Raw genomic sequence first — 20908 nt, 5'->3', positions numbered from 1 at the left:
CCTGGCAGATACTTAAGAACCACCCCTGAGTTTAAAAACACTCTAAAAGATACCAATATCACCAGTTGTGCAAGAAAAGTGTGCTTCATTACAACGTCAATAGAGGCTTATTTTCACACAAAATCAATACTATCTGCAGCTCTCAAACTTCATAAGATGACATTTCTTGAGAGTAACAAGAAGGGATCAAGTCCCCCCACCCCACCCGCTACATCTGCAGTTTGTGGAAGTAAACTATCATTCTTCAGCAGAAAATAAGGGTCTCTTTCTTGGCTTTGTGTGTGTGTGTGTGTGTGTTTCTTTCAGAACAGACAATTTGAGCACTCCTACCTACCACAGGAAGCATGAAACCAAGGGAGAATAGTCAGGGCCACTGGCCACAATCAATCCTGCTGTCTAACACAGCAAAATGCACAGGATGGGGGAAAAGAAAAAGATGAAAGATGCTTTGGAGGAAACTTGGATAAGCAAACGTATCATTAGATCATGAATACAACAATTTATATCGCATAACATGTAAGCAAGACTCCACAACCACTCACCTTCTAGTATTAAAGGAGAATCAGAGATACCTCTCCCTCTCCAAAGACGGAAACAGAAACACACACACACCATGAAATGAATAACCTCTTTTGCCTTTTGGGAAGAAATGGCCACAGACTCAGGAATAGGGTTGCCAAGCTGCCCAGACTAGTATTGTAATGTAGTGTATTTAATCTACATTTAAACGATAGGTGAATGGATTAGCCTTTTTCTAGTCTGCATCAGTTTTACATGTGCTCAGTAATATATTCATTCTAACCCATTTTTTGTGGATTAAAAAAATGCACAGAAGATGTATTTAATTTGTACATATTTCACATACATTCCTCATTCAAAATACTCATTTTAAAAATGCTATCCCCTATAAAATGTGCATTTTTCTACAATGTACACATTTGGTGCCATTTTCTTTTTTTACCAGAAACTGCACCGTAAAATTTGGAGACGTGCATAGTCTGTATTTCTGCTGCATGTCGACCCATATACAAGTCTAGGACCAACCAATTAGGTAGGTTTGTTTTAAAATGTAGGCTAAATAAAAATTTCTTCTACCTCTGCCTGTAACAAAATGTGCAGCATGGAATACCCCTATTCAGATCTCCAGCCACTCCATTCCAGTCCACTCCCAAACAGCCTGTCGCCATTCCATGCTCACTGAGCATGCTCAGTCCCTAGGGCTTCGCAATTCCATGCCACCCTGCCCCTTTTTGTGATGTTTTTGGGTCACTTCCTGGTTCAGCATGATGTGCATATCCGGTCACATACATATTGAACCCACCTAAATGGGCAGGTTGCCTGTATCTCTTGTTAGTGGATAGGCATTCTAAGGACTCAGGTAGATTGGTAAAGAAAAAGTGATTTATATGCGTTGTAGATACAATATAACATTGTGCCACCAGATGGCACTGTAGAGTCCTGTTTTTGTCTACTGGATTTCCCTGTTTAAATTTACAATCCATTTAACTGAAACACTTCTTTGATGTGTCTAGATCCAGTCTAAGAATGTACTATGTAATAAATGTCTTTCAAACACTTTGGAAGACAGTGAAGGAGAGAAGATTGCAGAGTAAACAGATATAGCATTCAGAAGGCAGAAAAGAGTATTTGTCAATCAGTAATGGTTGTGGGGAGGGAGAAGGCTCAGATCAGGAAGTTATCCTTGTGAGAATCAAGGTGGCACTTGCTATTTATTATTATTATTTATTAAATTTGTATACCGCCCTGTACCCATAGATCTCAGGGCAGTTCACAACTAAGCATAGTGCCTATATTTTCATTTGTGAAATGTTGGTATGTATGCAGACTTTATCCCTGACCTACCAAGTTCCTGCCTCTGCCACCTGGCCTTGCCCAAGAAGCTAGTAGTTTGTCCTCAATTGTTGGCAACCATACATAGGGGACCATTTAGGGAGGGCTGGTAGGGTAGTCACTCCATGGGTTTCAGAACACAGGACATTATTCTTTAGTGACACCTGTTGTGGCGATCACACAGGGTCCCTGGACGTTTCACCGTCTATTGATCCCTGTGCCACCACTTTATTTCTCACTGCCACCACCCAGGCCCTACCTGGTAAAATACTGAGTCCAGCCAGGGTTAAATTGGAACGTACTCTTCTGTTTATTTATGGCAGGTTAACAAGCGTGTGGTTTCATAAACAGTATCAATCAATTACAACTGCCTATCCAGACCTATAACTTCCTCTAACTTCTCTCACTCACTAAACCACCACTCAGATATTTTCTTGTCTTCCTAGCTCCTAACTGTTCTTGACTCAGCTTATTTCGCTACACTAACTCAACCTACCCACAGACTCTATCCCAATTCACTCCCACTCCAACCAACCACCCAACTCCCAACGAACTCTCCCTTCGCCACTCCCAGAGCTGGTTTTATAGTCCCTCTCACTCCACCCCCCTGGGTTCTGATTGGGTAACCTGTTTAACTATTTCACCTCTAGCACTCTCATATGTTAATGTCACACCTGTATCTCTGCCAAGTTCATTGTGCTCAATTCAGACATCACACCCAACCATGGTTTGTGCTAATCAAAATTTATAATGCAAAGATGATTGACGCTTCCAAGCATACAATAGTCTCTCTTCATTTTATCTCAATACACCATTTGATACATTCATTCCTATCTCTATGGTACAGAATCTTACAGAATCTTTTGAGGCAGAATCTTAGCTGTAATCATGGCTTGACCGTACACACGGGACACCAAAGCATAGTCAGTGCAAATCATGGTTTGCAAAACCACATAAAACAATAGTTTTACTTAAAACCATAATTTCAAGCTGTTTGTTAATTTAAACATCACACCAAACAATAGTTAAGGTTCCTTAATCAGTTGTGTAGACCCCACTGGGAGAAGATTGGTATTGAACTTGACCTAAGTTAGAATTTTCTGCAGTAGAAGCTTTATGTTCTAAAAATGAGCTATTCCCCTTCATTCCTGGGTACAAATGTAATTCCTGTGTGCGCACACACACGCATGCATGCATGCCCACACACAAACAAAAAACAACAACCACACCATTAGAAGTTGCTGTCAAGAAATCACGAGCAATATTTATTGTAACAGCTGTCTTTGAACTTTGAGGATGGATATTCAGATTCTAGGAATTATGCCAGTCAGGTGTGATTTTTTTGTGTGGTTGGCTATACTGTCTTGTTATTTAATCCACACACATGTACACGCGCACACAGAGCCATTGGGTGGGTGTGGAAATGGAACCTGAATCTAGGTGGAAATCAGCTTTTGATGTTAGCTGGATTCTAGGAATAAAAGTTGCCCACAAATGACAATCAGAAATAAAAAATAAAAAGGCTAGTAAACTGGTCACGTGAATTAATAATCCCAATCTTCCATTAAAGATTAAATTTATGTGCGTCCATGCTCCTTCACCTAAGTATAGAACCACTGTCCACTGAGAGAGTCAACTTTAGAACAAACATCCAGAGGCAGACTCCTGGGAATGTCCATGCTTTTAAAAATATTTCAGTCCCAACTTCTCCTCCTCTTTTTTCTTTTTCAAAAATCACCAATCTGATCATGCAGTTATTTTATAGCATCATTGGAACAAATACACAAACATCTGGAATCATGGGGTATATTTAATTTTAAAGGGTTCATTTGGCTGAATGGTAAAATCATGAAAAATTGCCTGTCTACAAGCTTTGAAAAACCAGATGATGAAGCTGTTTGGCTACAGACATTTACAGTCAATTGAAATTTATTGAGGTGCACACCTGCTACAGTCTCCCTACACACTCATATAACACCCATCAGCCTTAATGATTAATTTTTTTGTGTACTAACTGCAGCTATTGTTTCAGTAAAAGGTACAGATTGCTCACCAGAGTTTAATTCCATGTATAGAGGCATGCTGTGGTTACTTAAGACTCCCCTTATATGACGGCAGTTCTTGGAAAGAAAGACTAGTTTAGCATAAATATTCTCAAACTGAGTGTTACTGAACAACCCCACTATTAGTCAAGAGACATTTTTAGCATAAGGTTACCATGCATCCCCGTTTCCTGGGGACAGTCCCCGGATTTACAAATCAGACCCCATACAGAATCCATTGAAGTTGAAAAGTATCGCTGGATTCATTGAAAAAAATCTGGTAACCTTATTTTAGCAGCCCTACAGATGTTGTTGTACCCCAGTTCCCATCAGCCCCAACCAGCATGGGTAACAGCCAGGGATGATGGGAGTTGTAGTCCTGGAACAACTGGTCAAAGGTTCTAAAATATGTTTATTCACTAAGAGTTGCTCACCCCTCTTTCAGAGCCTCCCCAAGAATTAACAATATGAACCAAGAGCAGCAGCAAAAAATTCTGAAAGGGCAAGGAACAATCCACACCCCCACTCTACACACACTGAGAAGATAACATTTATCCCACAGCAACGCTGTGGTCTAAATCACTGAGCCTAGGGCTTGCCGATCAGAAGGTTGGCGGTTCGAAACCCCACAACAGGGTGAGCTCCCGTTGCTTGGTCCCAGCTCCTGCCAACCTAGCAGTTTGAAAGCACGTCAAAGTGCAAGTAGATAAATAGGTACCGCTCTGGTGGGAAGCTAAATGGTGTTTCTGTGCACTGCTCTGGTTTTGCCAGAAGCTGCTTAGTCATGCTGGCTATATGACCCAGAAAAACTGTCTGCGGACAAACGTCGGCTCCCTCGGCCAGTAAAGCAAGATGAGCGCTGAAACCCCAAAGTTGTTCATGACTGGACTTAACTGTCAGGGGTCCTTTACTTTACTTTAGCAATGGTTCACTACATAAACTATGGTCCTTCCTGGCAATCACCCAAACTTGGAGAGACTCATTTCACTTCAGGACAGACCAGTCATGGGGGAATCAGAGTGGGTGAGTGCTGTTGAATTCATCTCCTGCTTTGGGGCTTTGAATGGTATGCCACCATGAGAAGCAGAATGATGGACTAAATGGGCCTTTGGCTTGATCCAGAAGGGCTCTTATACATGTGTGGACTAATAGCAAAATTACCATCTGAAGTGACATTCCTTACAGCATGTTTTGCCCTGTATCCAGTGTGAGGCTTCCAAAAATCCACTTTCAACCAACAAACGTGAAAACACCAAAAAGATTAAGGTGGGACATTGCTGAGGAAGGCATGGCATCTCTTTTTGTTCCAATGCATCTGTTGACTTGACCAAAAGATTGATTTCCAACCTTTCCCTTCCTTGCCAATGCTGTTTATTTAGCTTTGCAACTCGTGTGATGAACTCATGCTAGAGGCAGCTTTCTGCTTTAATATGCCTTCCTCATGGTCTAGATACTTCCCCCACTCTTCTTCATCAGCAGGGCTACACAACAGTGACAGCGTCCGGAGCTTCTATGGCTGTCAGAAAGGGTTTCAAGAGGCCTAAAATGTTTTCCAAAATACACCTGAAACCATTATGTTTTGCATTGTTTCACTTGGTGCCATTTAAAAACAACAACAACAACAACAACACACAGTGTTGTTCTTGCTGGCTATTATGATCCAGGAAAAGTAGAGAGCACATGATCAATATGGCATCATAACACCATGCAGCCTTTCAGATGTGACTACATGGTGGCACCAATTTTAGAAGCACATAGGAATGAGGGAAACGCTTCTTGCTTTCATTCTGAATGTGAAAATCCTTTTATAGTCTGCCTGGAACTGTCACCAAAAAGGTACATATTTCACCAGAAGAGGAGAAGGTGGTGTTTGTTTGTTTGTTTGTTTGTTTGTTTGTTTGCTAACTGCACTCACTCATGTCACCTCAACCTGAAACTTTATCCACTACACTTCTGCAGCATGGAAGAAATCCTGCAAGTCTGTCACTAATCTAAACATGTTGTATGAATTAAGACCTAGAAGAAGGTACTAACTCTAGCAAACCGCTTCAAGAACCTTAGCATTCCTGTGTCTTTCATAGATAGTAACATGCATCCACCTCTTTCCCGTATAATAGATAAGACACTGGAGTCATGAGCAGAGGGGAAATTCCTGTGCTGTAAAAACTCAGGGGCTATTCAAATGATACTTTCCCAGTCTCACTTCTGTGTTGAGTGAGATAAGAAACAAAACATGTCAAGTTCCTGCACTTCCCCACAAACTTATAACAATCCTATAACAATCCACTGCAATAATGGAGAGTGGCAATACGAGAATGGGCCTCTTCTGCGGTAGCTCCCCATTTCTCGAATTCCCACCCCAGGGAGGCTTGCCTGGCACCGTCATTACATATCTTTAGGTGCCAGGCAAAAACGTTTCTCTATAACCAGGCCTTTGGCTGATTAAACAATCTATGGCCTTTTAAATGTGTTGTGGGAGGTGGGGTATTGGTTTGCTCTTGTATTTTGTGTTCTCATTTTGTATTTTTATATTGTAAATCACGCTGTGATCTTCAGATGAAGGTGGTAAACAAAGTTAATTAATAATAATAATAATTTGCAACTCCTGCTTTTTCCTTATGCTGTACCAAGTCCTGCAACACGTCTGTATACCACTAAATATAACTGTTAATCTTGTCATCTCCCATTACTTTATCAAATTGCTCTTGCACCTTAATCCTAATCTTTTGTTAGCATTGCATTCATTTTGTGGCAGTATGCACAATCTTGCACACTTAATTGTAAGTCTCAGGAAAGGTCCATTAACTTGCTTGGCAAGCGAATGCGGATCATCTCTTCCTTTTCTCAAAATGTCAAGACTCATGGCTGAAATTCAGGAAGGTAGATGACTTCACCAATTGAAAGCATTTTCCCACTTCAAATCTATTAACTGGTTTTCTTTCCCGAGTGCCTAAAGAAACATTTCATCCAAGCTCTCAGCAAAGCCTCTGAGAGAGTTTATGTACAATTCTGAGCTCATTCACCCATCCCTCATTCCACATGACTTCCTGCTCCCATCATTATTATACACAAGACAGTGGTACATTTCTATGCCAAAGTTTTAACAGCCTACAGTATCCTGATAGAAATCCAACATTCCTTTGAAGCACTGACGAGAAATTGTTGAGCTTAGAAAGTGACAGCAACATGAATTCAGTGACCCAGATAAATGTATGTTTTGAACCATATTAAGTCAAGGGTCAGAATCAAAACTAACAGCAATGTATTAAACATTCAGTAACATCTGTGTGGTTCCTAGAAAAATGCAGGCACAGAAAACGACTCACACCATTGTTGTACAAGTAAAGGAAGCTCAGTTAAAGCTGGGTTCAAGCTAACAATTCATCCTGAGCAAAGCATACTTACTACATGATATGCAATATATGGCCAGGTGACTCAGCAGGAAAAGAGGAGAGAGGGAGGTGTGAATTGGCTGGATTTCATAAGTCACCTAGTTTTTAACTAGCTCTTTTTTGCCTCTAGATAAAATTCTTGTTTTGCAGATACTTATATGCTTTGTTATGTTTGGAGTGGCCTAATTTTGCTAAGGAAGTAATTCATGGAGGCTCATGTGACTGTCAAGCTGAAAGTTTGCACTAGATATATCACTGGCTTGTACTGTATTTTGTCATGCTGTTTTCAGTGGTTGTTGCAAATGGTTAAACCCTTGTTGTTTAATCAATAAATTATGTTTGGTTTCTTATGCGTACGATTGCTGAAGGGGCAAACTTTTGCCATTTCAGACTACAGGTGGGGGCTTACATTATGGGGGGGGGTGTGTGCAAATCCATGCCCATAGAAAACTACCACCTCAGAGAGAAGGCTAAGCTAGAACACGTCTCCCTGAAACCTACCATTTTTATGCAGAGAGTATTCTATAAATGGAAGAACACTCAGTCATGTGAGCAGCCTGAAGTGCTACAGCCCAGGCACAGGTTTAACAACCTCTATGAGAACTAGGCCATGGTGCAAGCAGACAAGCATCCGCTCACTGCTTCAGACTGATATTGTATATAAGGTGGTTGGTTGGTAGTGTTTTTGCCATAAATTAAGCTGTGAAGCATGGAAGCAGACACGAAGGAACCTCTTTTTATTCCCACCACTCTGGGCATTATAAAGCTTCAGAACAAAAAGTGGTCCACAGCCATAGAGACTTCTAAACAAAGGGATAAAATAGTTGTAGCAATGGAAGAAAAATATTATTTTATCAGGGGAATTCTGAAATACAAGCTGAGAGAAATGACAGGAGGTTGCATGCATGCACTGATGCTCTGTGAGAGCAAAGAACATGACACTGGGTGCAACTTTCAGTTTCCAAAGGATCTCGGCTTTCATTGAAAAAGAACAACGCACAAAGATTGTCTTACAGTTCAAAAGATGAAATACAGTAGGCAAGGCCTGTCGAAATCTCAAGTCTGGATTAGGCCATACACTGGATTAGAATGCACATTTTTACATGCGGCTGAAATGGTTAGAATTTGCATTCACTGCCCTGGTAACAAATGACGCAGATAGCAGTTCAAATCACTTCTATGACACTCCTTAACATATACAAAGTGTCCTAAGGGTTGGGGATGAGACTTCTACTTCACTCCTACCCCACTATGAATGTGAGGAACTGTAGAATAATTGTGCAAAATTAAAACGCTTAGCAAATTTTATTGAGGGGGTGGAGATTCTGATGTTGGAAACCCTTCAGAAAATGAGGTTGAGGACTCAGAAGCAGGAAGGCATGCAGGGGCAGGTGGGGCTAATTATTGGGTTGCACCTTCAGACACTACATAGGACTCAGTCTCAGTTTGTTGTTGAAGAACAACCTATTTGGCAAAAGAAGGGTTAAAGTGGTAAGATCTGATTGCAAGACAGGAGAAACAGACCATAGAAACGGAAATAGTTAGAACAAGTTCTACTGGCCAGAGTAGCAGCACAACGTGACATCTACACCTGGAGACATTGTGCAGTTTTCCACAGAGCTTTTTAAAGTCAAGATTATCTAAGCTCTTTTTAAAAAGTAGGAGATGATAAGGGAAAACACAGGAGGAGATGGGCATGTTTTGATCATGACATTATGTAGATGCCCCATAAAAAGTGAGTGAACAAAGAACTCACTTTCTATTCCATAGTGAATACCCAATGGGAAACTTCCTTGATGACTTCATGTCAATTTGTCTGCCATTGTATTATTTTAGTGCACACAAAAATGTTGAAGTTTGGTAAATACAGTGGTACCTGAGGTTACAGACGCTTCAGGTTACAGACTCCACTAACCCAGAAATAGTACCTCGGGTTAATAACTTTGCTTCAGGATGAGAACAGAAATTGCGGGGCAGCGCAGCAGCAGCAGCAGCAGCGGGAAGCCCCATTAGCTAAAGTGGGGGAAGCCTTCTGGTTGAATGGATAAAGAAAATGCAAAGTTTATAAACTATGGCAAGCAAGCCATTCTAAGTACAGTGGTACCTCAGTTTAAGAACAGTCCTGTTTACGAATGATTTGGTTTACGAACTCAGCAAAACCAGAAGTAGTGTCCCGGTTTGCAAACTTTACCTCGGGCTAAGAACAGAATCCGAACAGTGGAAGGGCACCGGCGGCGGGAGGCCTCATAAGGGAAAGCATGCCTCGGTTTAAGAACTGACTTCCGGAACGGATTAAGTTTGTAAACCGCGGTACCACTGTATATGTTTTACATTGGCCAAGGTGCCCCCCCCCCAACTCATTCTGACTCATACTGATAGCTTCTGAACTTGGAGAAGAAGTAGGAAAGAAGTAAAGCTTGGAAGGAAGTGATCTCCTTTACTAACAAGTAGTTACTGAACAGAGAAGGAATCCTTGAGGAATAAGAACAGGCTACTCTTCCTGTCAATCAGCCCTCATATGTTCAGCTTATTGCAAATCACTATTGCTTTACTCCCAACAAAAATGGTTTGCTTGCTCGTGGGGATGGGGCTAAGCTCTCTGAAGTGTTGCAAATAGACTATGGAAACCAACAAAACGAAAAACCTTGATATTCATGACCACTTCTGCCTGAAATGGAACTCCAATATATTTTAACCACTTACATTTCCCCCCTTATTCATCTCATTGCACCATATTAAATGCGTTAAAGCAAGCACTTCCTATTTATAGTCCATGATTAAACATATTTTATGATTCCTCAGGTTAACTAAATGATAAAAAAACTACCCACAGGGTTTTTTTTTTTTAGATGGTTCACATTAAGAAGCTTCACACAGATATACAGAAAAATCAATTGCTAAGCATAAAGTGCAGCTCACATTAAGGAAACTACAAACTCTGACTAATTATGATAAGTTGCTATGTAAATTACTCTGTGACATTCCCAGCAATCAATTTCAAGTTTAAATAGATGAAGCCTCCGGCTGTAAACTAGGATAGGAACCTAACAACTGTATCAACCACCATCACCACAGTAAAGATTTGCAGTGATAGCATGAGCCAAATAATTACCTTTTGGGAAGCAAAAACTTATCTCTTTTTTATGCCAACATTTTTTTTAAAAAAGGAATTCAGTTTTGCAGTGTGGAAGAGGTATATTGTACCCAATGCACATCCTTTGAGCCTAGTCCCTCCATACCCCCCCCCCCATTTTAGCAGTGATGGGGACTTCTGCCACCCCGCCCCCCGGTGCTAACAAAAGTTTCTTTGAAACAAGACGGGTATCCCATTAGTCACCTTCTCCCATACAAGTCCCTGCAAAGATGGCACATCATCATTCCACTTGTGGCTGCATTTGGAAAGCTTGGAACTTCTGCTACTTGTTGAGGATGGGGGGACTGCTTTTAAACTTCAAAGGTTTCTAAAACTTGAATTTACACCTTTGGCAGAAAAATCCTACAAAACCATGTTGTTGTGTTCCACACAATGAACCAGGAGGCATGGATCAACTCAGTTTGCTGCATATCACAGAGCAAACACATCCTCCCAGCATCTCTTGACCCTGTTCATGTATAGGGGAAGTTACAGTTGTGTCATTTATTTACGCTAAATCTCATTTGCCTTTTTATTGCTCATTTCCCCAGTTTAGAGAGATCCTTTTGTGTTGTTGTGTGCTTTTATCACCTACAAATGTGGACTCATTTCTTACTCCTCAATTAGGAACTGATCCAACTGGGAACAGGTTAGATGGCATTTATTTTTTGCCATCCACTTCTTACTGCCCTGCATTGTGAATAGTAATTGTCCTTCTAACCACTGCCTGTTCTTTAACCAGTTTATCAGGACACACACTCTTTATCTCATAACAGCTAAGTGAGGGGCTTTATCAAAAGCTTTTTGAAAGTCCATCCAAGTACATAGTATCTAGTGGAAGAGCCCATCTACATGTTTTTGACAGACTAGGGAGCAACTCTAGGACTAGTGACGCACAACAAAATTCATGAAGACTAAATATTGCTGAAGACTTTCAATTGTTTGCAGCAGTAAGAAACAGGAACAAGCAAACAAAGGAGAAACAATTCATCCTTTTAAGTCAATGTCTATTTTAACTAAGATTCCATACAGTTTACTTTGCTTGATCAAGAAACACTAATCATTCTTGATCAAGAAGCACTTTATTTTCTTTCTCCTGCAGGGTATCCCTGCGATAAAGCAATAGGTACCATAGTTGAAGATGAGGTATAGGAGGCTAATGTACATGGAACCTTTACAAGTTTTAACAAGGTCGCTGGTTACTTCAGCAATTAACCTTCTGCCTGTACATTTAAAGAAAAATGGCATTTCACTATTTCTTCTTACAGAAGAATTACTGTAACAGAATTGCTGATAAATATCAGAGCTTGCACAATGAAATTTCTCCATGTTCAAATGCAACAAATTCTTCCCATTCTTTTGTGCACAACATATGCACTTAAACCCCTGCAAAAAGCTGAAACTTGGTAGGGGAAAAAATGGACATTTCAAAAGATTCACCAGTTTGGATTTAGCTCACTGCTTCTAATGCCATGAGATAATAGGGGAAGGGAGCATCATGGTAGAGGACATACCTACCAGGCCGAGATGACTATAGGTAAAAGCTAAAGGTAAAGGACGCCTGGACAGTTAAGTCCAGTCAAAGGTGACTTTGGGGGTACGGTGCTCATCTCTCTCCAGGCTGAGTGAGCCGGCGTTTGTCCAGCTGTTCTAGGTCATGTGGCCAGCATGACTAAATCGCTTCTGGCGCAACAGAACACCGTGACAAGTGCCAGAATGCATGGAAATGCCATTTACCTTCCTTGCCACAGTGGTACCTATTTATTTACTTGCACTGGTGTGCTTTCGAACTGCTAGGTTGGCAGGAGCTGGGACAGAGCAACAGGAGCTCACCCCATTGCATGGATTTGAACCGCCAACCTTCTGATCAGCAAGCCCAAGAGGCTTAGTGGTTTAGACCACAGCACCACCCGTGTCCTTAAGATCACTATGCAGTAGTCTGAGTTTATTGTCAAAAAGAAAGCAATAGGCATCTTTAAATGGTCAGAAACATTAGTTCTTTTCAGCATTTATACACAGAATATGCTGAAGGGAAGGGGGGGATACAATTCCCAGTGTCAGCAAGCCCTTCTGGCATGCCCCCAACACCCGTATGCTTTGAAAAGGTTTCCAAATGTTTCCACTTTGGTACATGAACAATTGAGGTTCCCAGTGGAGAGGAATACCTTACAAGCACTGCACATAGCATGGCTATGACTGCCTGCCTACCTGCCTCCAGCAGCATCTGAAATTTAGTCCTGAGGCATGCAGTTCTTGAGAGTTCTCCCTGTCACCACCTTCACTCTGGTAAATTAACTTAGGGAAAGGAGGGAGGAGTAGCAGCAAGAAAGCCTCTTGGTGTTATCATGCTCCTAGTGATATCACTGAAATCCATTTGCAGTAGGGAGTTTAATAGAAACAAATTTGGAATGAGGACCAGAATTATAATAATTAGGTGAAAATAATTAGTTTTAATCAGTTCCATTCAGAAATGGGTTGGGGACTGTTCACCAAATTACTTCCAAAGCTCCCCTTAGTTTTTTTAAAAATGGGATTTTATTTGGCATGGGGAGAGGGCCTGTGTTCAGGAACCAAACATTTAAACTGCTTGGGGACATACAACTAGTTGCTGGTTCTTTGGATCTACGACAAAGATTGCAAACTAAGCTGAGTAGGAAAAGCATAGCTTCTGTCATATTTTTTCCTTTGTTCTAAACGAAGGAAAAAATGAAGTGGAAATTGTGAAAATGTAGCCAAACACAGATGAGTTGGTTCTGTTTTTCCTCTTTTTGAGCCCCAAGCAGAGTTAATTTACAGCTGCCTTAAGTTGCTCACAAGAGATTCAGTCTTGTAAACAAGCCCCTCTGGAGATGAACAAAGGCAGTGGTCATTCTCTCCCTTAGCTTCAGGCTGCAAAGAATTCCCGAAAAGCTGCCAATATTTACATATGCAATAGCTGATTCAATCTTTTATGTGAGACTGAGACCATTCAGGGAATAGAAAAACCTTAGGAGTGAGATTCCAAAATGGCATGTTTATGTGTTTCATTCTTTTCTTGGTACACTCTTGACTCCAATTAGGTTTTGTGAGCTCAGAGAACTTCTTTGCATTCTAAAGAAAAAGTTGATGGCTCACATACAGTCTTCCAGCAGGATGTTCCAAACTCAATTCACAACACCTGGATTTCTGGAAAACATCCCTTAATTACTATTTCCTTGAGGATATATACACATTAACTGTCAAAATGAGCCAATGATATCTTGCTAAGAGCCAGTTTTACCTGACCCTTGGATAATTTTCCCTCTCCTTATTCACACAGGGTGAAATCTGGCCAAACTTAAATATTTTTAACTTCATCTCAGACCTGCTTAGCAACTTCCCACTGAAATCTCAGGGACTTGAAACTTTGACTGAATTGCCTCCTTCTCCCTGCCCACATGGCTATGCAATTCAGCTTGAAATACAGAGAAGAATACTCACTGGTTTGAACATTTATATAAAAAAATTATCTTTAACCCTTCATAGTAGGGTTCTAACAGGGGTTACAAAATGAGAACATTCTGATTTTGTATTGGCTCCATTTATATGCTGTACAAATAAAAATAGTGCACTGCATAGCCCCGCCCCACAACACGTCTCTATTTGGTAAGGCTACCTTGTCGATACACGACTCAAATTCTTCCTTCGAGGAATCTATTGTATTATGCTTTCTGCAGAAGTGTGCTATTCTTCTGTTTATTTTATCCCAACGGCAACAATGCTCTCCACCCTGTTGTTCTTTGTTTCTTTATTGTTTGTCTTGTTTGTATATATTTTTTTAAAATCTAGCAAAATGAATCATCACAAGCTATAAACCGTTTAAAAACTACCAGCTCTCGGGGTAGATTTACAAGTAGATTTATTTTTTAAAACTACTTGTATCTATCATCCATCTTTCCCGAAGCTAAACTAATGCACAACTAAGTAGTTTCTTATTTATTAATAGTATCTCCCTCAAAAGGCCTTCAAAATCTTTACACGCTTCCTCAACTGGTGTAAACTCTCCTCAGAGCCTCAGCTTTCCTTACTAATGTGTGCTCAGTTTTCAGTAATTGATAAAACGGCAGCCTGAAATTCATCTAATCAAGTTAAGGATGTTTCTCTTATCAAAATAAAGAGCTACATGTAGCATAGCATCTAAGACAATGAAGCTCACAATTTCAACCTGCCATTAACTCACCGAGAGGCCTAAGGCAAGCCACTGACTTAGTTTGCCCTCTGATACTTGGTGAATAATAGTTGCCCACCTGGCAGTTTTGATTGCAACACCATGAATAAGTAACACTTTGAAAAATAAACCATGGATGAATACAGATGACCAACTTACCAAGTGGTAAATGCCGATATGTTTGCCCATATCGTAGTAGCTAAAGTGCAATGAAATAGACAGCCATGGCTGGCTCTGTAGGATTCCGCAGTTGCTGTAGTTCTACCCCTATTCACTGACTCTGTTGCTATTTTTTAAATCAGTTGCCAGGAGCAACTTCACATCACTGGCTCCATGTTCTCTCCTGTAGCCCTTACATATGCATCAGACCCTACTCAGTTGCAACAATTTATAGCAGTCAAACAACATATGGAGGGCCACAGGTTCCGTATTGCTATCACAAAGCATGACTACAGTTCTTTGTCTGGTATATTTAGTCACTTACTTTACAGGACTACCACCGAGAAAGGAGACAAGATTGGAAACCTGCATAATGAACAACTAAGGCTGCAATCCAAAACCACAACCCACCATGCTGGAGTGAAGGGTGGGGATAAATAGGGCAAAAGTCTTCCTTCATGCAGCCCTACGCCACTCTAGTGGCCTCACTCCTGAGGTGAAAATCTTCCCTTTCTACCTGCCAAAAGAGCATCCCATGGAAATCAGCAAGACATTTTACAGAGCGACTAAGTCAGTACTGGATTCATTGGATTTCCAGCTGACCTCACTGTCAACACTTGATGATATCAGGCCTGACCTAGGCTGGAATAGCATGGAACAAAGTTTTGCCTGCCCCCACCCTTCTGCCCTGGCCATTCAAAATACTTCCTTTACTGCAACTGTTCATTTCTTTCCTTTTTCTATGAATACAGCATTTTTAGTTTTCGATGACCTGCGAGATAGGTAGATAAGATTTCTACCCTTTGATGGTAAACAGAGAATGGTAAGAAGCAGCAAATACCAAGTAAATGTGTCCTAAAGTAATAGTAAATCACAACTTGAACTGTTAATTGGAAAATAAACATATTTTAGTATATTTATCATTTACAGAGAATTCAGTTGTCAATTTAGCAATATGTAACATAATTGTTGTTGAAACCGAAGCAAATGTTATTTAATAGATTATCTCCCAGTAGAGTACCTGCAAGGCTTGTTGAAATCTGTTAAAAACTAATTTTGCCAAATACATTGTTCTTCTCAATATCTCAAAAGTTTGGTGCATTGTCTCCAGGGTGCCTACAGAGAGGTAGTAAAGTCTAATGGCCTTACAGTGAAGTTTTTCACCTCACAGTCGTGAATGACAATAGTTCCTTTGTGTGTGTGTGTGTCCATGTGCGTATTGTGGTTCTTTTATTTCTTACCTCTGTGGTTGGTGAGGTCCCTTGATCCAGTTGGCAGAGGTGTATAGCTCATCTGAGGAGAAATGGAGGCAGCATCAGTTGTTGCCTGGGGGAAGAAAGATAAATATGATTGATGCTAGTATGTGTATTTCATTAAGAGGATACACTCACACATGTACACACAATGCAAAGTACAATATTAGAGATAAAATTAATTTTGCCACGTACCCAGAACTTTGATTGGATTTGGGAAAACGGAACTTTCAAGTGACTGACATGGTGAGCAAACTCTTGTTCACTTTTTAGGTTTTAATTGTTTTCATGTCTTGACTGTACCACTTCAGGCTGCAGGCAGGGGTTGATGTGATGGTATGCTCCCCACCCCCAAGCAGTAGCAAGCTGTTAAACCATGCTTTGAAACTTGCCCCAGGAGTACTGAAGTCTTTATATCACCCCTCCACCCCGCCTGAACACTAAAATGGCACTCTGGCAATCTACAAGTCAACTCCAGAAAATGGGGTCTGAAGCAGGCTTGATTTGAAGAGCATTACGGTATGCTGCCCAGAGGGTATCAGCACAACCAGCTTCCACATACCTTCACAAGCTACCTATGGAGAGAGCTCCACCTCTACCAGCTGCAGCTTTGACCACTGGATGTGGCCATCCTGCCTTGTAAGCAAGATTAACTACTTTCAAAATCCAAACTACATGGAATATATTAAGTAAAATAAACTATAAGAGGTGAGTATTAGTTTTTAAACAATAAATCTCAAACTCTGTTATGGAACATACTTAACTGTCCCATAACAACTGGAATATCAAATAAACCTATAAACCTTGTAATAACAGGTCTAAATTAATTTTGAAACAACAAGCACACATTTAATTATCTCCTACTGGAGAGTGAGGAATTTTAGGCCTTACTATATTTACGACTAGGCATTCTAGGAAGCAATAGCTTTGCTATTACTAAATGTTACTTTTTCAAAAGCAAGAGACAGGTCTTATTTGTAAATCTGTATTATTCTAACATATATTACTTTAAAACATGTTTTAATATTAGGCCAACTTTTGTAGCATATTAGGCCAACTGCTGTAGCAGTACATTCCGACAGGAGTTACAAGCTGAGTTCAGAGCAACTAAATCCAGGTAACTACTCACAGAAGGATAATTACACCTACTGATCATTAAACCCATCTCAACTTAAAGTGTGAAAGCATGCATTTTGATCTAAAGAAGGCACACTTTTTTGTTTTTGTTCTGTAGGCGAAAGACTAAACCTACACAGGAAGAACTGCACATGCTAACTGTCACAACCAACATGGCTCTTTCCCTGTTCCCTACATACAGTGTAACAGTACACATAGCGGAAGAGACAAGACTGTCTTCCATTCCTACACTCTTCCCAGACAGGCATGTGAATTACACCAATCACATTTGCAGCATCGGAGGCATGAAATACTAACAGGGTGCACACACATGTGCACACTGTAATATTTTCTAAAGGAATCTGCAATATCTTCCCAAAGTATTAAGTATAAGAAGCATTTAGTAGTATGGACTGGCCCTAGCCAAAAGGGAGAGACAGTTGAAACATGTGCTTATCTTCACCTTTAGCAACCAAGGTGAATATAAGACATTCAGCCCATTCCGGCTTTGGACAGCTCCAGCAGACAAGTCTGATGTTTTCAGTGACTCTGAAATGGTATGCAAAGCACAGGTGCATACACTACACTATATTTTGACTTTGTCTGCAAATCTAGGTAGTATGTTTAAGCTTTTGTCACTTATTTAAAGAATGACCTACAAACCCCCACCCCACCCCCAGTTTCTCCAATGGATAAAAAAAGATGATGTGGCTCCATTTTAGACCTTTCAGATATTTTCTGTCTGCACAAGGGCTCTTAGTTGAAACCCTGATAATAGCAAAGATTTCTCTTCGGTACTTTTAATCTCAATTTAGGCTGTTGACAGTTTGATGATAGCTTTTCTTAAAATTACTGGAAGGAAACTCTGCCTTTTCAGCAAATACCACTGACAGATCAAAATTCAAGAACTTCCAAAAAGGATACTGGTGTGAAGGGACAATTTAGCTTTATTTTCCATGTTAAGAAAAGGAAGAACAGAAGGGTTTCAGATAGGTCTTTTCGTGCTCTTCTGTGCATAATTCCCTGTCAAGGGTACAAGAGTCTCATTACCTCTGCACTAAGTGTTCTGTTACAAATGCTAGTTAATTCTACATCAGGACTATTTTGCACAAGTGGTGACTAGCTGAAAAATTCACATAATGCGAATAATGTCTGTGTAAAAGGAAAAAAAGGAAAAAAGAGCATCAATTGTTTCTCATTTTTAACTACTGAATGACACCATGCCCTTACCAATTTTCCAAAAGTGAATTGTAAAGAATTATGATTCTTTAATATTTGCCACAATATTTTGATACTGAAAGGATTGATGTGCGACAGCTCATGTCTACAGATAGTTCTGACAGTCATATCTGAAGTTTCAGTTACATTGCAAAAAATGACCTTGAATGGATCTTGCTGACAGATACAAAAAAGAAAGAGAAGCAAAAATGAAGATATTTCTCCTGCCTAAGAGAAAACTGGCAAATTGTTTCCAGTCTGAATGTGTTAGCTACTGTCCCTGCCAACCACCATTCCATATTTATTCCAGACAAACTGAATTAATTTACCAAATGTACTTAAGACACCCAGAAAACATACTATTGATTAGCTTCACATCCTTTGCTGCTATTCTCGTGCCACCTCCAGTAAGTAATGGAAAGGAGGGATCAATTGAACAGTCTGATCCATGCCCTGAAGCAGGGGTGGGGAACATTTTCCAGCCTGAGAGCCACATTAACTCATGAGTATCCTTCTAGGAGCCACATACTGTGGTGGGAGGGCCAGATACAAACATGGATGGAAAAACACCTCTCCATCCTTCTTTCAGGCAAGCAAGAGCACTACCACAAATACACATTACAGCCAGATGAAAGCACTTAAGTGTGGTCTCTGGGAATGGGCGTGACATAGAAAGTCTCAGGGGCAAAACAGAGAAGTCTGGAGGACAGCACTTGCCCTCTCATCCTTAGGTTCCCCACCTCTGAGCTAGTGCAGCAGTGGGGAAGCTCTGTCTCCTAGGTCTGATTCGTCCTACCAAGCCTTGGAGGTTGGTCAACTTGCAAAGGAGGAACCAGGACTGCACCAGGAAAGTGGGCATCAAGGGACCCACCCTAAACACAGCGCATAGATGTATGAGTGTTCATGATCCAAGATCTTGGTGCAGCTTTTTGTCCATACAATGGGCAATGGAGAGGGCCCCTTTCTCAGCTTGAAGATCACACCAAGATCACAACTTCCAAGCTGTAGTACAGGGTGATGATAGAACTGGCTTGTCATGCTCTGGCATGACGAAAAGCTTGGAAGAACCAAGTGATCTGAAATTGACCACTTTGACCACCCCTAAAAGAAACTGAAGTTCACTATGTCTAGGCAAGGAGGAAAAAAAAAAAACCTGCCATGGAAGCCTTAGAAGAAACATCAGTCAGAAAGTTAGACAAGAAGTTGTATTGTCTCTTTTTAAAGAATACTGAATAGCAATAAGAAACTCCTAGCTTCACCCAGATGCAACTAACTCTTATGCCACCTCGCGAGCCATCTTGTGCCACTTGTCACATAATCACTGTCTGCAACATTCAATGTACATGCATACAGCCTTAGGAACAAAACAGGGGGCCAGGGTTTGGCCCTGCCCAGACCCAGAATTTGAGGTCCACCAGTAGATATCCATGCTATCAGTGACCATGAAGAGCCACTGAACCTATGCATCCTGCCCCAGGCAGCCTGGATTTCTGTATACAAGCAGCCTAGATTTCTGGTTGGCTCTCAGACCCCAACCCATCTCTCCAACAGCTGGAGGAGGAGAGGCAAGAAACCAGACAGGAGTTTTAGGGAGCCTGAGTCTACTTGTGGCAGATAAAGTAAAAACTAAAGGTGATTATTTTTCAGCTCTTCTACCCCACTCTGACTGGCAACCAGGAGAGGGTGAATTATCCAGCTTATCCATTTTTATTATTTGTTAGATATATAAATCTAACACCCTTCATCATAAGATATTAGGGTGGTTCACAGAATCAAAAAAAGCTCCCAGTCTGAGCTGCTTCTTGGTGAATCTATAGCTCCAAGCTACAGCCATCCTGAACTGGGAAACACCACCCTGGAGTGGTGTTGTGTGGAACACCCCTAAAAAACTTTCCACTACTGAAATTATTTCCCATTTCACTTTTTTTGGGGGGGTGTGTGTGTGGATAGAATCTGCTGTAAATGCCATGAGAAGTAGTAACAGCATTAAGGTAGCACATGTTGTGTTGAGGCCTTTAGACATCCAGCGTGCCTAAGTGCATACACACTTAAGCAGCCTTTAGATTTCTGCAGGAGCAAAATGCAAAGCAGGGCTGGAATTAACTGTTAAGGCAGATATGCAAACACTGCTACAAGCAGCTGCTACCTTACCTTCTCTACCCACAATGTTTAATAAGGCAAAGTTTCACAACTTGTGCCATCCCACTGAAACTCAACATTCTTGCTTTACCCAACCTCAATGGAGAAGGAAATAGGAAGAGGCGGCCTGGAGCCATTGGTTTCAGTGGCAGTCCTAGTGGGTAGTCCTAGCCTTGATGTAATGAGCAAATTAAATGCTAGCCTTGAATAAATAAGATTCTCAAACTGCTGCTTTTTCAACAACGCTGCAATACCTGAAACGGAAAAGTCCTTTAAAAACGTTGTGATCGTTTTATTTTCACTTCAGCAATGGCAATTGCTTATGAAAAGTAGGATTCTGTCAAACCGTTTGTCTTGCTTTATAGGATGCAACGTTGCTGTATTCCAAGGAGACTTGTTAACAGTTGGTATCCTTCCAT

At 40.8% G+C, this 20908-nt stretch overlaps 1 protein-coding gene across 1 annotated transcript in view; it reads right to left on the bottom strand.

Moving 5' to 3' along the window:
* LRMDA (leucine rich melanocyte differentiation associated) overlaps nt 1-20908 on the bottom strand; it is a 734468-nt gene that overhangs the window by 106163 nt on the left and 607397 nt on the right. The window contains 1 exon segment of the mRNA XM_081864461.1: nt 16005-16089. Within this exon segment, the coding sequence (XP_081720587.1) occupies nt 16005-16089 (85 nt within the window).

This window comes from Podarcis erhardii (genome assembly GCF_964252035.2).
Source record: "Podarcis erhardii genome assembly, chromosome: 5".
Taxonomy (NCBI): domain Eukaryota; kingdom Metazoa; phylum Chordata; class Lepidosauria; order Squamata; family Lacertidae; genus Podarcis; species Podarcis erhardii.
The sequence above is the reverse complement of the archived record's forward strand: the minus strand, read 5'-3'. Positions and strand labels throughout refer to the sequence as shown.